General features: G+C 36.6%; 1 protein-coding gene across 1 annotated transcript; it reads left to right on the top strand.

Moving 5' to 3' along the window:
* The first annotated feature begins 3,245 nt into the window (after window positions 1-3,245).
* Window positions 3,246-8,250, top strand: LOC139119341 (gastrula zinc finger protein XlCGF57.1-like). The gene is made up of 3 exons (XM_070683113.1): window positions 3,246-3,534; window positions 4,470-4,592; window positions 5,010-8,250. Exons 1-3 carry the CDS (start codon window positions 3,396-3,398, stop codon window positions 6,374-6,376), a joined length of 1,629 nt encoding a protein of 542 aa, XP_070539214.1. The 5' UTR covers window positions 3,246-3,395; the 3' UTR covers window positions 6,377-8,250.
* The last annotated feature ends 16,655 nt before the right edge of the window (window positions 8,251-24,905 follow it).

Below are 24,905 nucleotides of genomic sequence, written 5' to 3'. Positions count from 1 at the left end.
ACCTTTTTTTTTCACTTTCCTTTTTCGAGATATATTTTTTTGTTTACCAAATTTCGGTGCAATGTTTGTTTGCTTGGTTTTTCACACCCAGTAACAAGATGCTGTTCTATCGCACAGACTATATTCAAGAAACTAAATAAAGATATGTAAATACTTGTACATTTTTGATTCACTTTACAAAAATATCAGTTTATAGATCTTATTTATACCATGGGTAACACACTGAAGATACAAATCAAACAACCTGATTACCGAGTTCTACATTAAGCATTAACAAACTTACAGTGAAAACTTCCATAGTTGCCCGTATATACACTCACTATTTTCAAAATCTCAATGGCTTTATTTATTAAAGGGAAGAAGGAACCAATTTTGCATTTTGGTTACAAAAACGGTATTCATAGAGACACCAGATGGTTAGTTGAGCGAGATTTGGCAAATGATTGTAAGTATGAAATTTTATAATCCGCATGTCACGTCTCCTGTCCCTTTTCCAGGTTGCCTATGAATACAGCCTGTAAGTTTTGATGATTTTTTCACAAATGTTGTCTTAATGGCGACTACAGTAACTTTTTCTACTCTCTAAAGGGTAATGAGATGTCATCTCAGCCTATACATGTGAAGAGTATTAACGAGTGAATTCTGTTCAAACGTTATCAATAACAATGCATTCTACATGTACAAAGTCACTTTGTAAAGAAACTATGTATGCTTTCAACCTATTTTTGGGAATAGAACAAGAGATTATGGTTGATATATAATAAATGACTCGTAGTACAGGGTGTAGGAGACGATATCGTCAAACCACAGTCGCTCGAGAGCTATTCAGCTCTGGGACTATTCGCCCCATAGACGAGTATACAGAAGCGAGAAATACCCCAAGTCAGGAAACAGAATGGCTATAAAAACCGCGCCATGTAACATTCCGTGTCCGATTTCACTGTGGAAATTAGCAAGTTCATCTATCATGCAACCGTCGATCGTTCCCTATCATTCTAAAAATTCATACCTGATACTTTATCTGATTCAAAAACGCTTGTTTCGTGTAATTTTCGGCCGAATTCGACGGAAACCTCGCCAAAACCTGGGGGTGAGCAACATTCCGGTCACCTCTTGGGTACCTCCACTTTACTGACGTTGGCGCCGCCTACCCATGAGGGATGACTGGAATGTTGCTCACGCTTATGTTTTGGCCAGGTGTCTCTCGAACTCAGCCGAAAATCACAGGAAATGAGCATTTTGTAAGCAGATGAAGTATCAGGTATGAATTTTCGTGTGATTTTCGGCCCAGTTCAGAAGACACGTCGCCAAAACATAAGGCATGAACAACCTTCCAGTCACCCCTCATGGGTACGCGGCGCTAACGTCAGTAAAGTGGAGGTGCCCAATGTCCACTGTAAGGTGACCGGAATGTTGCTCACGCTTATGTTTTAGCGACGTGTCCGTCGAATTCGGCCGAAAATCACACGAAACGAGCGTTTGTGAAGCAAATCAAGTACCAGGTCTGAATTTTGAGAATGATAGGGAACGGTCGACGGTTACATGATAGATGAACTTGCTACTTTTCACGGTAAAATCGAACGTCGAAGATGACATGGTGGCACAATCCCTGTACGAAATAGCCATTTCATTTCCTGACTTGGGGTATTTCTCGCTTCTGTATACTCGTCTATGGGGCGAATAGTCCCAGAGCTGAATAGCTCTCGAGCGACTGTGGTCAAACTCTTCTCCCACATCGCAGTAGTTCAAAGTGGCGCACACAAGACTGGAAACTTAGTTAGGGAGCTTTCATCTACTTATGGACGGACCGGAATTTGGACAGGCTCACATTCAGAAAACCTGCCAGGGAATCAAATTGTAAATGTATTTTTAAAGGGAACACAAATGCTCAATATCCACGTTCACCGGGACAGGAACACGTTGAATGAAATAAGAGCTGCCAATAAAATGTAAACATTTAATACGGCTTGGAAATTTATTACAAAAATATTACTTGAAGTTGTTAGTATTCTTTGTCTCAAAATTATGTGCATCAATGGAATACTTATATATGATAAAGTTTAGAGGGAAATGGGATTAAAGATTAAAAATATTCTGTGAAAGGTCATACAAATGAGATATTATTGATATTGACTGTGACCCGCCTGTGAAAGGTCACTGTCTTTTGTGCATGACCGTTTTCAGAGAATCGCTTATTTTATTGCAAACACTTTTGAAAGTCCCTACATAAAATCAGGCCAACAGTGAGGATGTCAGAGAAGCAGTGTCTCTGGTAAAGCGCCCCCAACGGATGGTGTGTACGTCGTGTTTGAAGCTACAGGATAACAATAATGGACAATGTGATATCAACACAGTATATCAATGCTTTACAATGTACTAGATAAGCAATAACTTTTCAAGTCAATTAGGGTCTAACCTGGTGTTCACGGGACAGCTTATATCAGCCTTTACTTTTCACCGCATCTAAATTATCTCCCAACACAATCTAATATCTCATGGTAGAGAGCTGGGCAACATGTCGCACTCTTGCGTTTGATTTAGGGGGGTTTAGTTAAAATATGCTGGTTTCTTGCAAGCACGCACACTGGCTATAACACTGCTAATGCTATACACAAAGTAATTCTACGTATTTGTTGACAATTTATCTTCCACACAAGAGATTTTTTCTACCCGTTAAAGGCAATACTTTACAAAGCATTCACTTCCACCATTAACACAAGCAGTACCTATATATGAACATATAAACAACTGAATTGCATGCAGTAGGCCTACAGACTAGTACTGACTACGGCACAGATTTTTACAGGCCGAAAAATACTTGATTTTACAGCGTATAATGCAAATATGAAAATCTTTTAGATGTATGATGATGTTTTTTTCTAAAATCATGTTGAAATTCAACAAGCCTGAGTAAGATTATGCGGAGTTCTCGTACAAATTTGATTAAATTCTCGACCGCGGAGTGACGTCAGTAGGTGAAACGCATAAGCTTACGAGCGCGGTGAATGAGAGATCAGACGCCGGGATCAGACGATACAGAAGAGCGAATGACACAGTTGTGTAGAAAAAAGCAGCACTGAAAGTTGTGTCATTTAGGTATATTGAAACTTTGAATATTGTTTTGATGGTTGAAAAATCCGAACCCCTTCACGATGCTGTGACGCAAAAATGACGTAAAAAACCGCAAGTACCCGGATGACCCGCGGTCGCCGGGATGTTTCAATGTTCAGTTGAGGGGTCAAAGGTCATATTATATCACCCAAAGCTTGGCGAGTGCCAACACTGGCTGGAGCCGCCGTTTTTCTCGAATGACAGGGCCTTTTACGGAATCAGAGTTTTGAATTTTACATCCTTCTAAAATATTTGTCCAGCAACATAATATTCGTACTCTAAAGATGAAATTGGCGGAAATAATGAACAAGGACTGTCCTCTTTCGGATTTGGAGCCCAGTTTTGACAGAACGAACTGCAATGGCGGCAGTGGCACTGGAAGTGCATTCAATAACAACTGTGGCGTTCCACAAGCCTGTCAAGGTAGGCCTATGATCCATGTGAAGAGGAGGTGAAACACTCGTATATACGGTGTAGTGCACAGGTTGTGGTCTGTACACGGTGGGCGGCCCCTGTGACCCAGTAAAAGGTATTTTTTTCAGGGTCAAAAGGTTTCGTTCGCTGTGTACCTCAGAACACGACCGGACAAGTAAGATGGACGGGTTTACCGATGGACCTGCCCCGTGTAGACACATGCGGATCTGTAATATTACAGCGCGGCAGCCAGTGTAAACTATTACCCCGACTGTAGTCACCTCGAACGATACGGGGCAAATGGGGGGTTGTGCGGGTAGACCGCGTCTGCCATGAAACTATGCCCGAGCGTCAATTTCCTCATATCGACCCCCTTGTCACTGTATGGACAAGCGCAGCTTTTAATGTCTGGGCCATTGGGGCGGGGAAATAATGGGGATTTACTTGCTTTAGGTGGGGATTTTCCAGAGGTGGAAATTTCCTAATACTAATTTCCACACATCCCCACTATGCCCCGAGTTGGGGGTTGGGGTCTACATTGATAACCCTGCCACTCCCTGATTGTTTATATGGATTAAAAAACAAACAAACAAACAGTCAGGGAGTGGCACTGGCTCTGCTGAAGAAAATCATGAGCAAATGTGATCTCAATCCAGCGTGCAATTATTGTTCAATATTCAGCAGATATTTAACTTAGATTAATTGACCTTTTATCGCGTGTTACATTTGGTTAGTTGGTATACTTGTGACAGATCAGACGCCATTTTAACAAGCGGCAATATCGCAAACATTACAATCAACCCGTAACATGTGCGGCGTTCTTGGATTTGTTTACAACAGAGGGGGACCCCCTCAGGAGGATGCGCAGCGCGACGACCACTGCGCTTTAATGTTACTCCATGGCTTCTTAACTCTAACATAGAAACATTTTGTATTTCTTTCAGAGTGTTGTGCAATTTTCAAGTCTCTAAAATGTTTCGACAATGTGCATGAGCTAGTGAAACCATTAGAGACACTGACTGAAAAGCTGTGTCAACGTTATCAAGACAATACATTATCAATGGAAGGTACAGTTTTGCTTTACAGTGATGATGTTGAGTTTTGTTTGGTATGGTATGTATGTCATTGTGTGTGTGTGTGTGTGTGTGTGTGTGTGTGTCTGTATGACTTATGTGTGTACTTTGTTCATAGTCTGTGCCTTGCTGTGCTGTGCTGCCTTTACGTTGTGTTCAGTAACTTTATATGTGACCATTAACATGAATTTTTTGGATAAAGATTGGCAGATTGCTATGATGGCCAATCAGCTGTGCTCTTAACTAGTCCAATAAAATCCATGAAAATGTCTCCGTTTTGTAAAATAGTACATGAAGTCATTAGTAACACCAAAAGCCTACGTCTCTCTCTGTCCCAAGACTTCTTTATGGAGCCTTGTCCTCACTACCATACTCTACTGAACTGTTCTACATTAATCTTTCTACTTACAGATGCATCAATAATTGTACAGAGCATTATGCAATATTGCTGTATAACATGGGAATATGGTATGTCCAACCAAGAGAACAGCATCAAAGACCTGAATCCATGGTATGAGGGCAATCATATTGAACACCAATCTACATTACACAAAGATCCCTTCCGTTTGGTGGAGTGCCATTCTCATAATGGGGACAGCTATGATAGTGAAATCAGCACTGACTGTGGTAAAAATTATGTGAAAAACAGCAATGATGGAGCACATAACTTGAACTCAAGGGCACACGAAATTGAATGTGGAGAAAGTGTTGAGACCTTCAGAGACAACATGTATCTCAAGAGGCTTGCAGTAATCAATTCTGATCTCCCGCCATTCAAACACAGTGAGTGCAGTGAAAGATTAATTCAGAATGACAATCGTGAGACACATGTGTTGACCAACTCAAATATCAGACCATATAAATGCAAGGAGTGTGATAAAACGTTTACAAAGAAGGGCAATCTTAAAAGTCATATGCAGAGCCATTCAGAGATCATATCCAATAAATGCAGAGAGTGTGGAAAATCATTCCAAAGGAAGGCCAATGTACTCAACCATATGTTGATCCATTCTGGTGTCAGACCACATGAATGTGCAGAGTGTGGTAAAACATTCACACAGAAGGGCAGTCTGAACAGCCATATGTTGACCCATACCGGTACCAGACCATATAAATGTTCAGAGTGTGGTAAGACATTTGCACGGAAGAGCAATCTTAACAGCCATATGTTGACCCATACCGGTACCAGACCATATACATGTTCAGAGTGTGGTCAAAAGTTCGCACATAAGGGCAGTCTTAAAAGTCATATGTTAATCCATTCTGGTGTCAGACCACATGAATGTTCAGAGTGTGGTAAGACATTTGCACGGAAGAGCAATCTTAAAAGCCATATGTTGACCCATACCGGTACCAGACCATATAAATGTTCAGAGTGTGGTAAGACATTTGCACGGAAGAGCAATCTTAAAATTCATATGTTGACCCATACCAGTACCAGACAGTATGCATGTACAAAGTGTGGTCAAAAGTTCGCACATAAGGGCAGTCTTAAAAGTCATATGTTAATCCATTCTGGTGTCAGACCACATGAATGTTCAGAGTGTGGTAAGTCATTCACAGAGAGGGGCACCCTTAAAAGGCACTTGCTGACTCATTCAGAGATCAGACCTCATAAATGCGGAGAGTGTGGTAAAACATATAAAAGGAAGGACCAGGTACTCAACGATATGTTAATCCACTCTGGTGTCAGACACACGAATGTAAAGAATGTGGTAAAACATTCACACACAAGAGCAGTCTTAAAAACCATTATGTTGATCCATTCTTGTGTCTGACAGCATGAATGTGATGAGTGTGGTCAAACATTCATAAAGAAGGGCAGTCTTAGAAGGCGCATGCGGACCAATTAAAAGATCAGAACCCGGAAATGCAGAGACGAGAGGTAAAACATTTAAAAGGAAGGAAAAAGGTATTCAACCATACATTAATCCATTCTTGTGTCACTTACTGTCAGACCATATGAATGTACAGAGTTTGGTAAAACTTTCACACAGAATCACTGACCTATAATGCGTGTGTTGACCCGTACTGGTACCAGCCAGCGTAAATGTATAGAGTGTGGTCACAAACATTAATATGCTGATCCATTCAGAGATCAGACCACATCAATGCAGAGAGTGTGGTAAACATTTAAAAGGAAGGACCATGTACTCAAGCATATGCAGGGCTCCCGCTACCTATTCGCCAATTCGCCAAATGCGAAAGAAAGTTAAAAATGGCTACAAAAATTCCTGTTTGGCTAATGTAGTGGCTATTGAATATCGAATTCTTAGAGACTCGACGACCTCAACAGAAAACCACGCGTAACAATAACTTGTAAGATGTTGAAACAGTTTACCCTCCTTCCTACAAAGTTGCAATGTATTGAAACAGTTTAATCTCCTTTCTACAAAGTTACAAATTCCCTGGTACGTAAAACAAACACTGTTGCCGTTCGATACTACAATACATCATGAACGTAACGTCCATGAATACACTGAGGCCTGCTTTGCCTCTGAGAGTCCTGGGTCGTCCTTGAGTCTATCAAAAGTTTTACCTACTTTGCTGTATCAAAATTTGGCCTGCAACTACTCAGTTTGATAGTAAAAACCATTATTTCAAAGGAAACTTTCACAAACTGAGTCATAATACAAAGGAAAAGGAGAAAAACTGAGGTTATCTGAAAGGTCAAATCTAGGTCATCTCATCATGTGATTTCATGCATGAAGACCCCCTAATTACACAATTATGGTTCACAAGAAACCACCTAGGGTGGTCCAATAGGTGAAAGGTAATTTTGCTGCCTTCCAATTTAAATGGCATTCAGCTTGACTGACTCCCATTCGGCCTACTTTCAAACTGCTATAACTTATACAAGAAATTATGTGATTCTGAATGATTTTAATATTTTTGTAGATTCCACCAGTTTAGTGATCTAGAAGTGAACATCACCAGACATTTCTTGATGATATCAAAATATCAAATGAAAAATTATCTAGGCAAAAATGTTATCATAATCATTAAAACAATGAATGCCCTCAAACAGTGAGTAATTTAAATGAATATATATCGTTGTGTCTTGTTTTACAAGAGTTTTGTTTGGCCTAGCCCTTTTTGTCTCAAGAAAAGTACTTATATTCAAGATGCTATTTCAGCCTGCTTGATCACAACTATGACATACAAGTAAAACCAGGGCCTTAAATACCACAATAATTGTATCTACACTGCCATTGTGCTGTACCATAAATGCTGTCTTCTGCATGGAAAATTGTTTTACTTGTTTGGCTCAAACATTTAGGTTATGGAAGACTGCATAAATTTGCAACATGAGAAGCCTGTAACTTATGACAAGCTATCATACTGTGAATACTAACTGAATGTGGCAGAAATATTCAATCTGTACCTCTTGTAATATACACTTAACATTGCTACCAGATATTTAGAATTCAATTGCTACCTAATTTTATTTCTGGAGTTTAAAGTTTACCACCAAAAATGAAAAAGGATTTCTATCCCTGAAATGTCATAAAAACACAGATTATAAATGCAAAAACTAAACACATATTTCTTTAATGTAAAAACCATCATGAACATCATACAAAACAACTTGATTTGTAAAATTAGGGACTCCTGAATGACGAGAAAGCTGTTGCCACACTTGAGATCATAAACTGGCTAAAGTTACTCAAAATGGCTAAAAGATTTTGATTTGGCTAATTATTATTATTATTATTATCCTTTATTTCAGGTCGATGACCCATACAATAAAAATATACACTAAAAAAACTACATTAAAATATTTAAGAAGATATACACTCAAAAAAAACACTATTAAAATATTTAAAAAGATCAAAAAATGGTGAATAAAAATCCCTAATAGAGAATACTCCGACTGTGTTTCCAAAAGGTGGAATGAAAATAAGAGTCGGAGTGTACACAGCTGTAAATAACAGTATTTCTGCTGGCCAACAGACGTTGACAAAATGCAAATAACATCCTACGATGCAATGATGTAAAATTCAAAATATTTCTAATAGCAAAATTATGACTCATACTAACATCACGTTTAAGATCAAAAACTAACCGCATCGTATTATTATAGGCCACCTTCAATTTTGACATTTGTTTAACACTGTATTTACACCAAACATTTAAACAGTAAACACTGTATAAAAAACTTTTAAAAAGAGTGCACTTCACTTTCTGAGAACATCTGCCAAAATTACGAAAAATAAAGTTGGCTCTGACGTACAAACACCGGAACTGCCTTTGCATATACACATCATCGTCACCGGAGGAAGACATAACATATCCTAAATACTTTTTGCTGTTTACAAAATTTAAAGGTTTCCCATACAAAAATACACAAGGGATTCTAGCTGGTTTCCAAGACTTTGGAAAACTTGCCATACACTCTGTTTTTTCAGTGTGGAAAAGAATATCATGTTCATCTCCACAATGCTCACAGATTTTTATCAATTTCTGTAATGCTTTAGTTGAAGGACATATCAGAACTAAATCATCTGCATAAAAAAATGATTAATAATACAGTTAGCCAAGCAGCATCCAACACCAGCCAGCTGAAGCTTCCGACTTAAGTCGTCAACATAAACAGCAAATAAATTGGGTGAAAGGACGCTACCTTGACGCACACCGTTGATGACGCTAAAAGGTTTTGACTTGGATGATGCCCAACGGACAAAGAATAATTGTCGACTATACCAGAACTGTAAGATTCGAATAATGAAAAGAGGAATATTATTCCTAATCAATTTTCCAAACAGGGTCCAGTGGTTTACCCTGTCGAAGGCCTTGGTAGCATCCATAAAACAGAGAAATACAGGTGTATTCTGTCTTTTGTAAAAGTCAACAATTTCTTTCAACACAAAAATGCACATGTCAGTGGAATGATTTCTTTTGAAACAAACTGGAGATCACTTGTTTTTAACGAGGTATCGATTCGAGATAAAATACATAACTCCAACAATTTCGAGGTAGCGGTGACAATTGCAATAGGCCTATAATTATCTACTGATGTCATGTCTTTAGATTTGTCTTTCACAATAGGACAAATAGTCGAGTGCATAAGGATCTCTGGTAAATAACCATGAATAAAAAAGCTTGTTAGACACATGCTCAATAAAACACAGAGGACATGACTTGCATAAATCAGATGTTCCGCAGCGATACCATCATTACCAAAAGCCTTACCCTTTTCTAACTTATTTAAACACTCTCTGATCTCATTAACAGTAACTACCATCCCATTATGAAAATTGATCTTGTCTAACGAAGACAACACAAATGCTTTATCATCACACCTTGGTACAGAATTCAGTAGATTTTCATAGTGATTTTTCCACATATTGGCGATATTCTCATTACCACTATAGCCATTCACACTAGTAGGAAGATGAGAGGAGCGGCCAATTGTAGAATGCACAGTATTCCAAAACTTACGTGAGCCTCCCTGTGTCAAGTTGTACGCCATAGCCTCCGCCCTAGCTTTACCCTCGTCTTTTTTGCAAGTCCTTAACACAGATTTAAATTTGGCGCGCGTTTTTCGCATGAGATCGAACAATGGACCAAATCTGGGTCTACCATTCGTCACCCAGAGTTTAAAAGCATCACTAGCGGCATTGTTCAAATTACGCAACTGTTCATTCCATCCGGGGACTACATTGAAACCAGGTTTGGAGGGCTTGGAAGTAGGAATGCTATTACAAGCAGCAGATTTGAGACAACCAATAACATTTGCATAAAACGTGTGCAACCCACGGAGATGGTCAGGATCCTACAGTTGGGGTCGCGACATGTAAAAACTTCATTTGGATATTAAGTTTGCCAAGTAAATACTCCGTAGATGTTCATAAGTATGCAGATTTTGAGGAGTTGCTTTACTCCAGTTGGGCTTCACCTCAAGATCATTGCCATAATGTGGACTAGAAAATGTACGAACTAACCCTGCAATTACAATATTAACACAAAGAGGGAAGTGATCGGAAGATACGTAATCATGCAAAATACTGATATCAGAAATAGCGGTATGCACTGCATGCGTACTCAAAACATGATCCAACCAACTAGAACTACCATGAGCTTCACTGATATACGTAAAATTATCGTCATTCATACCAAGCTTTTCAACGTCAGACATGTAAAGATTGTTTTCACTGCAAAAAATATTAAGTTCTTCCCCAAACATCGTACCTGGATTGGCGTTGAAGTCACCGAGGACAATGACATTAGCAGTATCAACTTCATTAATAATATTATTGATTTTTGCTAAATAGGCCATAAAACTATCATAATTGTCATTTGAACAAGTCGGTAAATACACGCAGATAATAAATAAATTCGTTAAAGATGTAGTTATTTCAGCACCAATGAGTCTAGTGTCATTCAGATACTTTATCGTGACATTTTGTCCCAAAGACTTACGCCACATTATAGCTACCCCACCAAACGGACGTCCAACTCGAATTCCCAACTATCGTCCATGGCAGAAACACCACATGCATTGAAGTGATGAGTTGGCTAATCATTTTGGTGACTTAGGGGTAGCCCTGCATATGTTTATCCATTTGTTGTCAAACCACATGAATGTAGAGAATGTGGTCAAACATTCAAAGACAAGGGCAATTTTAAAAGTCATATCAATGCAGAGTGTGCGGTAAAACATTTAAAAGGAAGGACTAGGTACTCAACCATATGTTGATCCTCTCTGTTGTCAGACATGTACAGAGTGTGGTAAAACATTCAAACACAAGGGCCATCTTAAAAGCCATATGCTGACCCATTCAGATGTCAGACAACATGAGGGTAAAAGAGTGTGGTCACAGACTTTTATTTTTATAAGGCATGTGCAAACCCACTCAAAGATTACATGAACACAGCGGCTCAAATATCGGACTGTATAAACACAAACAGCATGGTGAAAGTTTACCTAAAAAGATTCTTTAAAAAGATTCAGATCAGACCATTGCAAAAGTGTCATACAACATTCAAACATGAGGGCGGTCTTAAGATACATATGTTGACCATTCAAATGTAAGACCTCATGAATGCAAAAGAATGGTGTACGTGTAAGGCCACATAGAAAAGTTTCACATCTAAAAATGTCGATATATTAAAGCAGGTAAAAACAAAAATTATCAGAGAACAATCTTAGGGCAAGTTAATCAATAGCATAACATATCAGGCCTTACGAATGCAAAGGGTGTGTGACTGAAGAGAGATAAGTTACATTAAAGGGGAAGTTCACCAAGGATGATTTTTTACATATGTGCTAGCTTTGTGGTCACTTACCCTGGAAAAACTATTTTCGCCATTTTAACTCGCGCAAATTTTTACACAAGCCAATAAAAATTGTACAGGAAGTTACCAATGTAATTTCATCATGGGGAAAAGCTCCAGGCTTGGAGCTGGCATCATGTATAAACACAAACATTTTATGAGGGATGTGTCATCATGGTGGTTACACTCATAAAAATAATGAGAGACTTCTTTTTGATGTATAAATACTTTCATAAGTTTTTAGCTCCCATAGCCATATGTATATATGGCAATGGAAGCTATTCTTATAGGCTAGGGAAATGTCTGTATGTCTGTATGTCTGTCCGTCAACATCAAAAACTCCAAAACCGCTGTACATTCATCTTGATATTTGGTGTGTACATGGATGATGGGCTGTAGATGAGATGTTGTTCAAATGAAGTTGTCATTGCCAAAAATATGCAAATTAAGTGAAAAAATGTAAAAACAGTCAAAATTGAAAAAACTCAATAACACTGAGCAGATTACATTTAAAATTGGCATGTATGTACTTTGGGCTGACATGAAATGATTGTGCACATCTTGGGTCAGTATCTTGGACTTGCTATTTTTCATGAATTTTTTTGTAATTTTCTCCCATTTTGGTCAAAAATCTTCTTCTCTGAAACCACAAGTCCGATTGATTTGAAACTTGGTATGGAAGTGCATAGGAATGACCTTTGCCAATTTGGGCAAATCGTGGTGAAATTTGCATATTTTAGTTTACACGTCCATAGACTCCCATGTATTAGGCAGATCTCCATAGACTCCCATGTATAAGGCCACGAAAAATAAAAATTTAGTTTCTCATCGTATTCATATTGCAAAAAGGATGCAGTGACACAATTTTTAGTCCCCATGGATGAAGTCCAGTGGGCAGTGGCTTATAGATTGGGTCATGTCCGTCTGTTCGTCCATCCGTGAGTCCATCCGTTCATGCAGACATCTCGGATATTTTGACAAAATGTCATGTGACCTTGATGACCTTTGATCTCAAATATACATATTTGTCCATAACTCAGTAACCACAAGTGCTACCACCCTTCATATATGGTATGATGGGACACCTTATGACGCCACATATTGTACCTCATTAATTATGCACATATCTAATTTTGAGCGAGCCAATAGAGCTAGAGGTCTGATTTTTGGTATATAGGGATAACTTAGCAATACAATTTTTTTTGACAAAATGTCACGTGACCTCGGTGACCTTTGACCTCAAATATACATATTGTCCATAACTCAGTAACCACAAGTGCTACAGCCTTCATGTATGGTATGATGGGACACCTTATGACGCCATATATTGTACCTCATTAATTATGCACATATCTAATTTTGAGCGAGCCAATAGACCTAGAGGTCTGATTTTTGGTATATAGGGATAACTTAGCAATACAATTTTTTTGACAAAATGTCACGTGACCTCGGTGACCTTTGACCTCAAATATACATATTTGTCCATAACTCAGTAACCACAAGTGCTACAGCCTTCATGTATGGTATGATGGGACACCTTATGACGCCACATATTGTACTTCATTTATTATGTGCATATCTAATTTTAGCGAGCCAAGAGAGCTAGAGGTCTGATTTTTGGTATATAGGGATAACTTAGCAATATAATTTTTTTGACAAAATGGCACATGACCTCGGTGACCTTTGACCTCAAATATACATATTTGTCCATAACTCAGTAACCACAAGTGCTACACCCTTCATGTATTGTATGATGGACACCTTATGACGCCACATATTGTACCTCATTAATTATGTGCATATCTAATTTGAGCGAGCCAATAGAGCTAGAGGTCTGATTTTTGGTATATAGGGATAACTTAGCAATACAATTTTTTGACAAAATGTCACGTGACCTCGGTGACCTTTGACCTCAAATATACATATTTGTCCATAACTCAGTAACCACAAGTGCTACACCTTCATATTTGGTATGATTGGACACCGTATGACACCACATACTGTACCTCAACAATTATGCACATATCTCATTCTGAGCAAGCCAATAGAGCTGGATGTCTGATTTTGGTATATAGGGATAACTATAGGAGAGAAATATTTTGACAAAATGTCATGTGACCTCGATGACCTTTTACCTAAAATATATGTTTATGTCAATAAATAAGTAACCACAAGTGCTATGTCCTTTGTATTCAGTAGGATGGGAGACCTTATGACAACACACGCTTTACCTCATTAATTATGTACACATCTAATTCTGGGCAAGCCAATAGAGCTAGAGATCTTATTTTTGGCATATAGGGATAAATTAGCAATATAATTTTTTTTTTCAAAATGTCATGTGACCTCGATGACCTTTGACCTTGATTATACATATATATGCATATCTCAGTAACCACAAGTTCTATACCCTCCAATTTTGATAGGATATTAGACCTTAAGATGTCACATCTTGTACCTCATTTATAATGCGCATATGTATTTCTTGGCTGGCCAATACTGCTAGAGGTCTAATCTTTTTCCCGATTTAGAACCATAACTTAGACATGCCTCATGTGTTTCAAATTGGGAACAACGACATAGACCTATATGCCCATAGATCTCAACATATACACTCCAGTGATACTTCTTAATGACCACATTTTCCTGCCCCATCAAGACTAATACTCCTATTACAAGTGGGGACTATGTCATTGTAAATGACTTGTTGAGTTAATTGTTGTATCACAGTATTCGATATATCTAATTCTGTATTTTTTCCATTTTATATTCTGAATAAATACATTAAACATATTTCACTGTCTCCAGTACATTACATTTAAGTATTTTCACTTCATGCACTTTATCCCTTTCACACATGTTCAAATATCTGACCAGAGAACAAACACTAAATAGTCCAGGATGGGAGCTACAGTGTCATTGACGCTATTTTTTTATAGAATATGGCTGACAATACCTAGCTTCATCTCAATGAAATAACACCAACGTTTTATAATAATCTGGCTCCCCGGTATTCTTTTATAACACTGCAATGAATGATAATTTTGTATGCTGGTGTCAATATTGCCAATAAAATCAGAGTCGCCCTGATGGGGCGCTGTTAGAATAAATTGCTTGAAAAATATTTTGTCTAGTATTTCCATATGAGCAGTAATCATCGTATGGTTGATGTTTCATCACTGTTACGAGTAATTTTGCTGATTGTAAGCAGTCCATGAACATGATATATGTATATTCAAACCATTAAAATATACTTTCAGATTATTTTTCTAGTGTTATGTGAAATCGAGGTCAAAGGTCATCCATGTCACATGACATTTTAAAGGAAAAGCTTTGCTCCCATAACATTTAAATAACGTTTTAATGTAATCCAATTGTTCTAATGTAAGTAATAATTTAACAAAATCTAGTACCATTTTGTCACATTTCATGGCATACCTTGAATAAATCTCAACATAGATGATTTTTCGTAAAAATGCAAACAAGTAGGTATTAAAGGGGCAGAATATGCAGCTGTTGATACATTTTTCAATATTTTTGTGCAATATATCAAATACAATATATATATATATATATATATATATATATATATATATATATATATATATATATACACGTTGTGTGTGTGTGTGTGTGTGTGTGTGTGTGTGTGTGTTGGCAAGCTGAACATTGACATTGGACAGTTCAACATGCTGCAGGGAGTAGAACAAGAGTGCAGTTTTATAATTTTAACAAAAATATTGTCAGAATATTCAGAGTTCATACAGCTACTGCCTTGCTACAGTGTGCTCTTCAGTTGGATTAACTCAAGTCGCCTTAGACTGATAAAAATAAAAAAATCCACTGATGCATTTAAAAATTAATCACTTTATGAACTTATAGAAATATGGCCCTACAAACTGCTAATAACAGGTAGTGTCGCACATCTGCAAGTAGAACTGCCAAATACATGTTTGTTTTTTCTTTACGTGCATCCCTAGACCTAAAAAAAATATTTAATCACAATTCGTACAGCCCCCACCCCCACCCACCCCAACCATTATTAATTTTGTGGATGCAGGCTAAGATTTAGTTAACACATTTCTATTAGTCAATAGCCCTACGGGTACGTCGTGAGTGTTGGGTACCTGGAGGCTATCTTTGGAGCTGGTAAAGCATATAGCTATTCACTCCTGACTTACATGGGGCTATTACTTAACGATTCTTATGTCGCTTGTATTTTAGCATTTTATCACTACCCAAATTCACACAGACGTGATCTTTGGCCGCCAAGGAGTGCTTAGGGTTTAAATTTGATTGAAAGTGGGCACTGATGGATTCTAAGGGGAGAACCATTTGCTTTCCGGGCGGGGGCTCCTCCTTCATACAATACTACTCGTTATTTTCAGATGTGCAATTGTTAACCACTGACATGTAATTAAGTCAAAACCGCATATTAAAGAGGCACTCCCCCTTTGCAACATTTTTAAAACACATTTTCGTAATGCCAACGGTCGATATTGACGTAGCGACTGCGCACAGATCGCGAGATATCGATAAAAAATGTCATTTCCTGAGCGTATTTTTCACATCCCGAAGTTTTACGATTGTTTCTGATTATGACCCGATATCCCCTGAAGGTTTGTTGTTGTGCTGATTGACGATATTCTAGGGAGTCCATAATAAGTTCGAACCACGCAATTTTACCTCCAACTGCCAAGACTTTTAGCTACTATAGACTATAGTCTATAGAAGCTATTGGGATGGGTATCCGTCCGGCGTCCGTCGTCAGTCTGTATGTATGTATGTATGTATGTATGTATGTATGTATGTATGTATGTATGTATGTATGTATGTATGTATGTATGTATGTATGTATGTATGTATGTCCGTTTGTGAGGCGTCCGTCCACTCAAATATCTTGAGAACCGCAGTACTTACTGATTTGATATTTGGTGTGTAGATGAAAAATATGATTTTGAGAAACTATTTTTTTTAGTTTTTTGATATTGTTGAAAATAGGCAAATTAATGCCAAAAAGGTGTTTTTGGTAAAAAATCTTCTTCATAACCGCTGGTCAGACAGCTTTGTTATTTGGTATACAGGTCCCTAGGGATAACCCAACTTAGATTTGTTCAAATTGTGATGAAATATGCAAATGTGTATTTTTAAGGAATTTTTTTGTCATTTTTGGTCAAAGTTTGACTTACATTGTATGTAATTCTTGTACTGTATAAACCCTATCAATTCACCCAGAAAAAAATTATTAATATGATTTTAAATAATTGAATTAATTAGGAAATCATCAAAGCCAAAATAATTTTAGTGTGGAATTATCAGAAAGTACAACTTTTTTTTGACAGTTCATAGTGAATTGAGGATTAAAACATGTAAAGGCAACTTTCCTGAATCCCAACTTTGATATATTCTGAACCACCATTTATGTTATCTAAAAGAAATTGCTCATAATAGTTTGTCATGATAGGGTGGTCAAATAAACAGAGATAGAGAAAGTTCTAATTCCATTTATGGTGACTTGGTAAGGATAAAATAAGATTACCTTTTGAGGAAAAAAATAGAGTGGTCAATTAAAAGAGTGGTCAAAGTGATAGGGTTTTTATGGTAAAGCTGGGCTGTAAGATTCCTCATGTGCTATTTATAGCAATTATGCAATCTGTGCAAACAGTTCATTGAAAGTGTAACATGATTCCTTATAATGCTTTTGATGACCTTGAACTTCTTAAGTTTCAAACATTTGTCTCTTCAGTGTGCTTTCTCTGAGTACGTACAGTCTCAACTTATTCAACAGAACTTACTTACAATGTTAATTTGAAAGTTATAGTGTGCTTGGTTAATAGGATGAAAATACTGATACTAAAAGATAATCAGCTCTTCTCTGAGTACGTACATTCTCAACTTATTCAACAGAACTTACTTACAATGTTAATTTGAAAGTTATAGTGTGCTTGGTTAATAGGATGAAAATACTGATATTAAAAGATAATCAGCTCAAGATTCTTTATAACCTGACAGATATGCTGTTTTTTATGACGTAAATCTTGATTGAAGCAAGTCTTGTTTACTTTAATGAGAATGTAATTAACTCTCGTTTATTTGCTATTATAGACTAATATAGTCTGATGAAATATGCAAATCTGTATTTTTACAGAATTTTTTCCATTTTTGGTCAGGCCATCCTGAAATGAGCTATCAAAGATATCCACCTTCTTCATCAATACATGTGTCACAAAAGGTTATTCTCTACATAATACAGCAGAGCTCAGTCAACTGTTGAGTCGCTGTTAGCTACTATAGACTGTAGTCTATAGAAGCTATTGGGATGGGTATCCGTCCGGCGTCCGTCGTCAGTCTGTATGTATGTATGTATGTATGTATGTCCGTTTGTGAGGCGTCCGTCCACTCAAATATCTTGAGAACCGCAGTACTTACTGATTTGATATTTGGTGTGTAGATGAAAATATCAAATATGACATACCTCAAAAAAATCTCAACATGGATGATTTTTCGTAAAAATGCAAACAAGTAGGTATTAAGGGGCAGAATATGCAGCTGTTGATACATTTTTCAATATTTTTGTGCAATATATCAATACATATATATATATATATATATTATATATATATATATATATATATATATATATATATAATATATATATAATATATATACGAAGTATGCGGTTCGACTTGTCCGATACAAAGTGCTCAATACAAAAGTAGAGCGAGATATATAAGGGATGCTGGAGAATTGATTTTACAATGTCATCTCTACAACGTTGTTTCGTGAGTCGCGAAACTCACTCATCAGGAGACTAGACTGGAGTCTAGTCTCCTGATGAGTGAGTTTCGCGACTCACGAAACAACGTTGTAGAGATGACATTGTAAAATCAATTCTCCAGCATCCCTTATATATATATATATATATATATATAATATATATATATATATATATATATATATATATATATATATATATATATATATATATATATATATATATATACACGTGTGTGTGTGTGTGTGTGTGTGTGTGTGTGTGTGTGTGTGTTGGCAAGCTGAACATTGACATTGGACAGTTCAACATGCTGCAGGGAGTAGAACAATAGTGCAGTTTTATAATTTTAACAAAAATATTGTCAGAATATTCAGAGTTCATACAGCTACTGCCTTGCTACAGTGTGCTCTTCAGTTGGATTAACTCAAGTCGCCTTAGACTTATAAAAATAAAAAATCCACTGATGCATTTAAAAATTAATCACTTTATGAACTTATAGAAATATGGCCCTACAAACTGCTAATAACAGGTAGTGTCGCACATCTGCAAGTAGAACTGCCAAATACATGTTTGTTTTTTCTTTACGTGCATCCCTAGACCTAAAAAAAATATTTAATCACAATTCGTACAGCCCCCACCCCACCCACCCCAACCATTATTAATTTTGTGGATGCAGGCTAAGATTTAGTTAACACATTTCTATTAGTCAATAGCCCTACGGGTACGTCGTGAGTGTTGGGTACCTGGAGGCTATCTTTGGAGCTGGTAAAGCATATAGCTATTCACTCCTGACTTATAATTTTACATGGGGCTATTACTTAACGATTCTTATGTCGCTTGTATTTTAGCATTTTATCACTACCCAAATTCACACAGACGTGATCTTTGGCCGCCAAGGAGTGCTTAGGGTTTAAATTTGATTGAAAGTGGGCACTGATGGATTCTAAGGGGAGAACCATTTGCTTTCCGGGCGGGGGCTCCTCCTTCATACAATACTACTCGTTATTTTCAGATGTGCAATTGTTAACCACTGACATGTAATTAAGTCAAAACCGCATATTAAAGAGGCACTCCCCCTTTGCAACATTTTTAAAACACATTTTCGTAATGCCAACGGTCGATATTTGACATAGCGACTGCGCACAGATCGCGAGATATCGATAAAAACATGTCATTTCCTGAGCGTATTTTTCACATCCCGAAGTTTTACGATTGTTTCTGATTATGACCCGATATCCCCTGAAGGTTTGTTGTTGTGCTGATTGACGATATTCTAGAGAGTCCATAATAAGTTCGAACCACGCAATTTTACCTCCAACTGCCAAGACTTTTTATACTATAGACTATAGTCTATAGAAGCTATTGGGATGGGTATCCGTCCGGCGTCCGTCGTCAGTCTATATGTATGTATGTATGTATGTATACATGTATGTATGTATGTCCGTTTGTGAGGCGTCCGTCCACTCAAATATCTTGAGAACCGCAGTACTTACTGATTTGATATTTGTTGTGTAGATGGAAAATATGATTTTGAGAAACTAATTTTTTTAATTTTTTGATATTGTTGAAAATAGGCAAATTAATGCCAAAAAAGGTGTTTTTGGTAAAAATCTTCTTCATAACCGCTGGTCAGACAGCTTTGTTATTTGGTATACAGGTCCCTAGGGATAACCCAACTTAGATTTGTTCAAATTGTGATGAAATATGCAAATGTGTATTTTTAAGGAATTTTTTTGTCATTTTTGGTCAAAGTTTGACTTACATTGTATGTAATTCTTGTACTGTATAAACCCTATCAATTCACCCAGAAAAAAATTATTAATATGATTTTAAATAATTGAATTAATTAGGAAATCATCAAAGCCAAAATAATTTTAGTGTGGAATTATCAGAAAGTACAACTTTTTTTTGACAGTTCATAGTGAATTGAGGATTAAAACATGTAAAGGCAACTTTCCTGAATCCCAACTTTGATATATTCTGAACCACCATTTATGTTATCTAAAGAAATTGCTCATAATAGTTTGTCATGATAGTGTGGTCAAATAAACAGAGATAGAGAAAGTTCTAATTCCATTTATGGTTGACTTGGTAAGGATAAAATAAGATTACCTTTTGAGGAAAAAAATAGAGTGGTCAATTAAAAGAGTGGTCAAAGTGATAGGGTTTTTATGGTAAAGCTGGGCTGTAAGATTCCTCATGTGCTATTTATAGCAATTATGCAATCTGTGCAAACAGTTCATTGAAAGTGTAACATGATTCCTTATAATGCTTTTGATGACCTTGAACTTCTTAAGTTTCAAACATTTGTCTCTTCAGTGTGCTTTCTCTGAGTACGTACAGTCTCAACTTATTCAACAGAACTTACTTACAATGTTAATTTGAAAGTTATAGTGTGCTTGGTTAATAGGATGAAAATACTGATACTAAAAGATAATCAGCTCTTCTCTGAGTACGTACATTCTCAACTTATTCAACAGAACTTACTTACAATGTTAATTTGAAAGTTATAGTGTGCTTGGTTAATAGGATGAAAATACTGATATTAAAAGATAATCAGCTCAAGATTCTTTATAACCTGACAGATATGCTGTTTTTTTATGACGTAAATCTTGATTGAAGCAAGTCTTGTTTACTTTAATGAGAATGTAATTAACTCTCGTTTATTTGCTATTATAGACTAATATAGTCTGATGAAATATGCAAATCTGTATTTTTACAGAATTTTTTTCCATTTTTGGTCAGGCCATCCTGAAATGAGCTATCAAAGATATCCACCTTCTTCATCAATACATGTGTCACAAAAGGTTATTCTCTACATAATACAGCAGAGCTCTGTCAACTGTTGAGTCGCTTGTTAGCTACTATAGACTATAGTCTATAGAAGCTATTGGGATGGGTATCCGTCCGGCGTCCGGCGTCAGTCTGTATGTATGTATGTATGTATGTATGTCCGTTTGTGAGGCGTCCGTCCACTCAAATATCTTGAGAACCGCAGTACTTACTGATTTGATATTTGGTGTGTAGATGAAAAATATCAAATATGACATACCTCAAAAAAATCTCAACATGGATGATTTTTCGTAAAAATGCAAACAAGTAGGTATTAAAGGGGCAGAATATGCAGCTGTTGATACATTTTTCAATATTTTTGTGCAATATATCAAATACAATATATATATATATATATATATATATATATATATATATATATATATATATATATATATATACGAAGTATGCGGTTCGACTTGTCCGATACAAAGTGCTCAATACAAAAGTAGAGCGAGATATATAAGGGATGCTGGAGAATTGATTTTACAATGTCATCTCTACAACGTTGTTTCGTGAGTCGCGAAACTCACTCATCAGGAGACTAGACTGGAGTCTAGTCTCCTGATGAGTGAGTTTCGCGACTCACAAACAACGTTGTAGAGATGACATTGTAAAATCAATTCTCCAGCATCCCTTATATATATGTAGTGTGTGTGTGTGTGTGTGTGTGTGTTGGCAAGCTGAACATTGACATTGGACAGTTCAACATGCTGCAGGGAGTAGAACAATAGTGCAGTTTTATAATTTTAACAAAAATATTGTCAGAATATTCAGAGTTCATACAGCTACTGCCTTGCTACAGTGTGCTCTTCAGTTGGATTAACTCAAGTCGCCTTAGACTTATAAAAATAAAAAAATCCACTGATGCATTTGAAAATTAATCACTTTATGAACTTATAGAAATATGGCCCTACAAACTGCTAATAACAGGTAGTGTCGCACATCTGCAAGTAGAACTGCCAAATACATGTTTGTTTTTCTTTACGTGCATCCCTAGACCTAAAAAAAATATTTTAATCACAATTCGTACAGCCCCCACCCCCACCCCCCCAACCATTATTAATTTTGTGGATGCAGGCTAAGATTTAGTTAACACATTTCTATTAGTCAATAGCCCTACGGGTACGTCGTGAGTGTTGGGTACCTGGAGGCTATCTTTGGAGCTGGTAAAGCATATAGCTATTCACTCCTGACTTACATGGGGCTATTACTTAATGATTCTTATGTCGCTTGTTTTAGCATTTTATCACTACCCAAATTCACACAGACGTGATCTTTGGCCGCCAAGGAGTGCTTAGGGTTTAAATTTGATTGAAAGTGGGCACTGATGGATTCTAAGGGGAGAACCATTTGCTTTCCGGGCGGGGGCTCCTCCTTCATACAATACTACTCGTTATTTTCAGATGTGCAATTGTTAACCACTGACATGTAATTAAGTCAAAACCGCATATTAAAGAGGCACTCCCCCTTTGCAACATTTTTAAAACACATTTTCGTAATGCCAACGGTCGATATTTGACATAGCGACTGCGCACAGATCGCGAGATATCGATAAAAACATGTCATTTCCTGAGCGTATTTTTCACATCCCGAAGTTTTACGATTGTTTCTGATTATGACCCGATATCCCCTGAAGGTTTGTTGTTGTGCTGATTGACGATATTCTAGAGAGTCCATAATAAGTTCGAACCACGCAATTTTACCTCCAACTGCCAAGACTTTTAGCTACTATAGACTATAGTCTATAGAAGCTATTGGGATGGTTATCCGTCCGGCGTCCGTCGTCAGTCTGTATGTATGTATGTATGTATGTATGTATGTATGTATGTATGTCCGTTTGTGAGGCGTCCGTCCACTCAAATATCTTGAGAACCGCAGTACTTACTGATTTGATATTTGGTGTGTAGATGAAAAATATGATTTTGAGAAACTATTTTTTTTAGTTTTTTGTTATTTTTTGATATTGTTGAAAATAGGCAAATTAATGCCAAAAAAGGTGTTTTTGGTAAAAAATCTTCTTCATAACCGCTGGTCAGACAGCTTTGTTATTTGGTATACAGGTCCCTAGGGATAACCCAACTTAGATTTGTTCAAATTGTGATGAAATATGCAAATGTGTATTTTTAAGGAATTTTTTTGTCATTTTTGGTCAAAGTTTGACTTACATTGTATGTAATTCTTGTACTGTATAAACCCTATCAATTCACCCAGAAAAAAATAATTAATATGATTTTAAATAATTGAATTAATTAGGAAATCATCAAAGCCAAAATAATTTTAGTGTGGAATTATCAGAAAGTACAACTTTTTTTTGACAGTTCATAGTGAATTGAGGATTAAAACATGTAAAGGCAACTTTCCTGAATCCCAACTTTGATATATTCTGAACCACCATTTATGTTATCTAAAAGAAATTGCTCATAATAGTTTGTCATGATAGGGTGGTCAAATAAATAGAGATAGAGAAAGTTCTAATTCCATTTATGGTTGACTGGTAAGGATAAAATAAGATTACCTTTTGAGGAAAAAAATAGAGTGGTCAATTAAAAGAGTGGTCAAAGTGATAGGGTTTTTATGGTAAAGCTGGGCTGTAAGATTCCTCATGTGCTATTTATAGCAATTATGCAATCTGTGCAAACAGTTCATTGAAAGTGTAACATGATTCCTTATAATGCTTTTGATGACCTTGAACTTCTTAAGTTTCAAACATTTGTCTCTTCAGTGTGCTTTCTCTGAGTACGTACAGTCTCAACTTATTCAACAGAACTTACTTACAATGTTAATTTGAAAGTTATAGTGTGCTTGGTTAATAGGATGAAAATACTGATATTAAAAGATAATCAGCTCAAGATTCTTTATAACCTGACAGATATGCTGTTTTTTTATGACGTAAATCTTGATTGAAGCAAGTCTTGTTTACTTTAATGAGAATGTAATTAACTCTCGTTTATTTGCTATTATAGACTAATATAGTCTGATGAAATATGCAAATGTGTATTTTTACAGAATTTTTTCCATTTTTGGTCAGGCCATCCTGAAATGAGCTATCTAAGATATCCACCTTCTTCATCAATACATGTGTCACAAAAGGTTATTCTCTACATAATACAGCAGAGCTCAGTCAACTGTTGAGTCGCTTGTTAGCTACTATAGACTATAGTCTATAGAAGCTATTGGGATGGGTATCCGTCCGGCGTCCGTCGTCAGTCTGTATGTATGTATGTATGTATGTCCGTTTGTGAGGCGTCCGTCCACTCAAATATCTTGAGAACCGCAGTACTTACTGATTTGATATTTGTTGTGTAGATGAAAAATATGATTTTGAGAAACTATTTTTTTTAATTTTTTGATATTGTTGAAAATAGGCAAATTAATGCCAAAAAAGGTGTTTTTGGTAAAACATCTTCTTCTTCATAACC

Source organism: Ptychodera flava, chromosome 2, assembly GCF_041260155.1.
Source record: "Ptychodera flava strain L36383 chromosome 2, AS_Pfla_20210202, whole genome shotgun sequence".
Lineage (NCBI taxonomy): Eukaryota > Metazoa > Hemichordata > Enteropneusta > Ptychoderidae > Ptychodera > Ptychodera flava.
The sequence above is the reverse complement of the archived record's forward strand: the minus strand, read 5'-3'. Positions and strand labels throughout refer to the sequence as shown.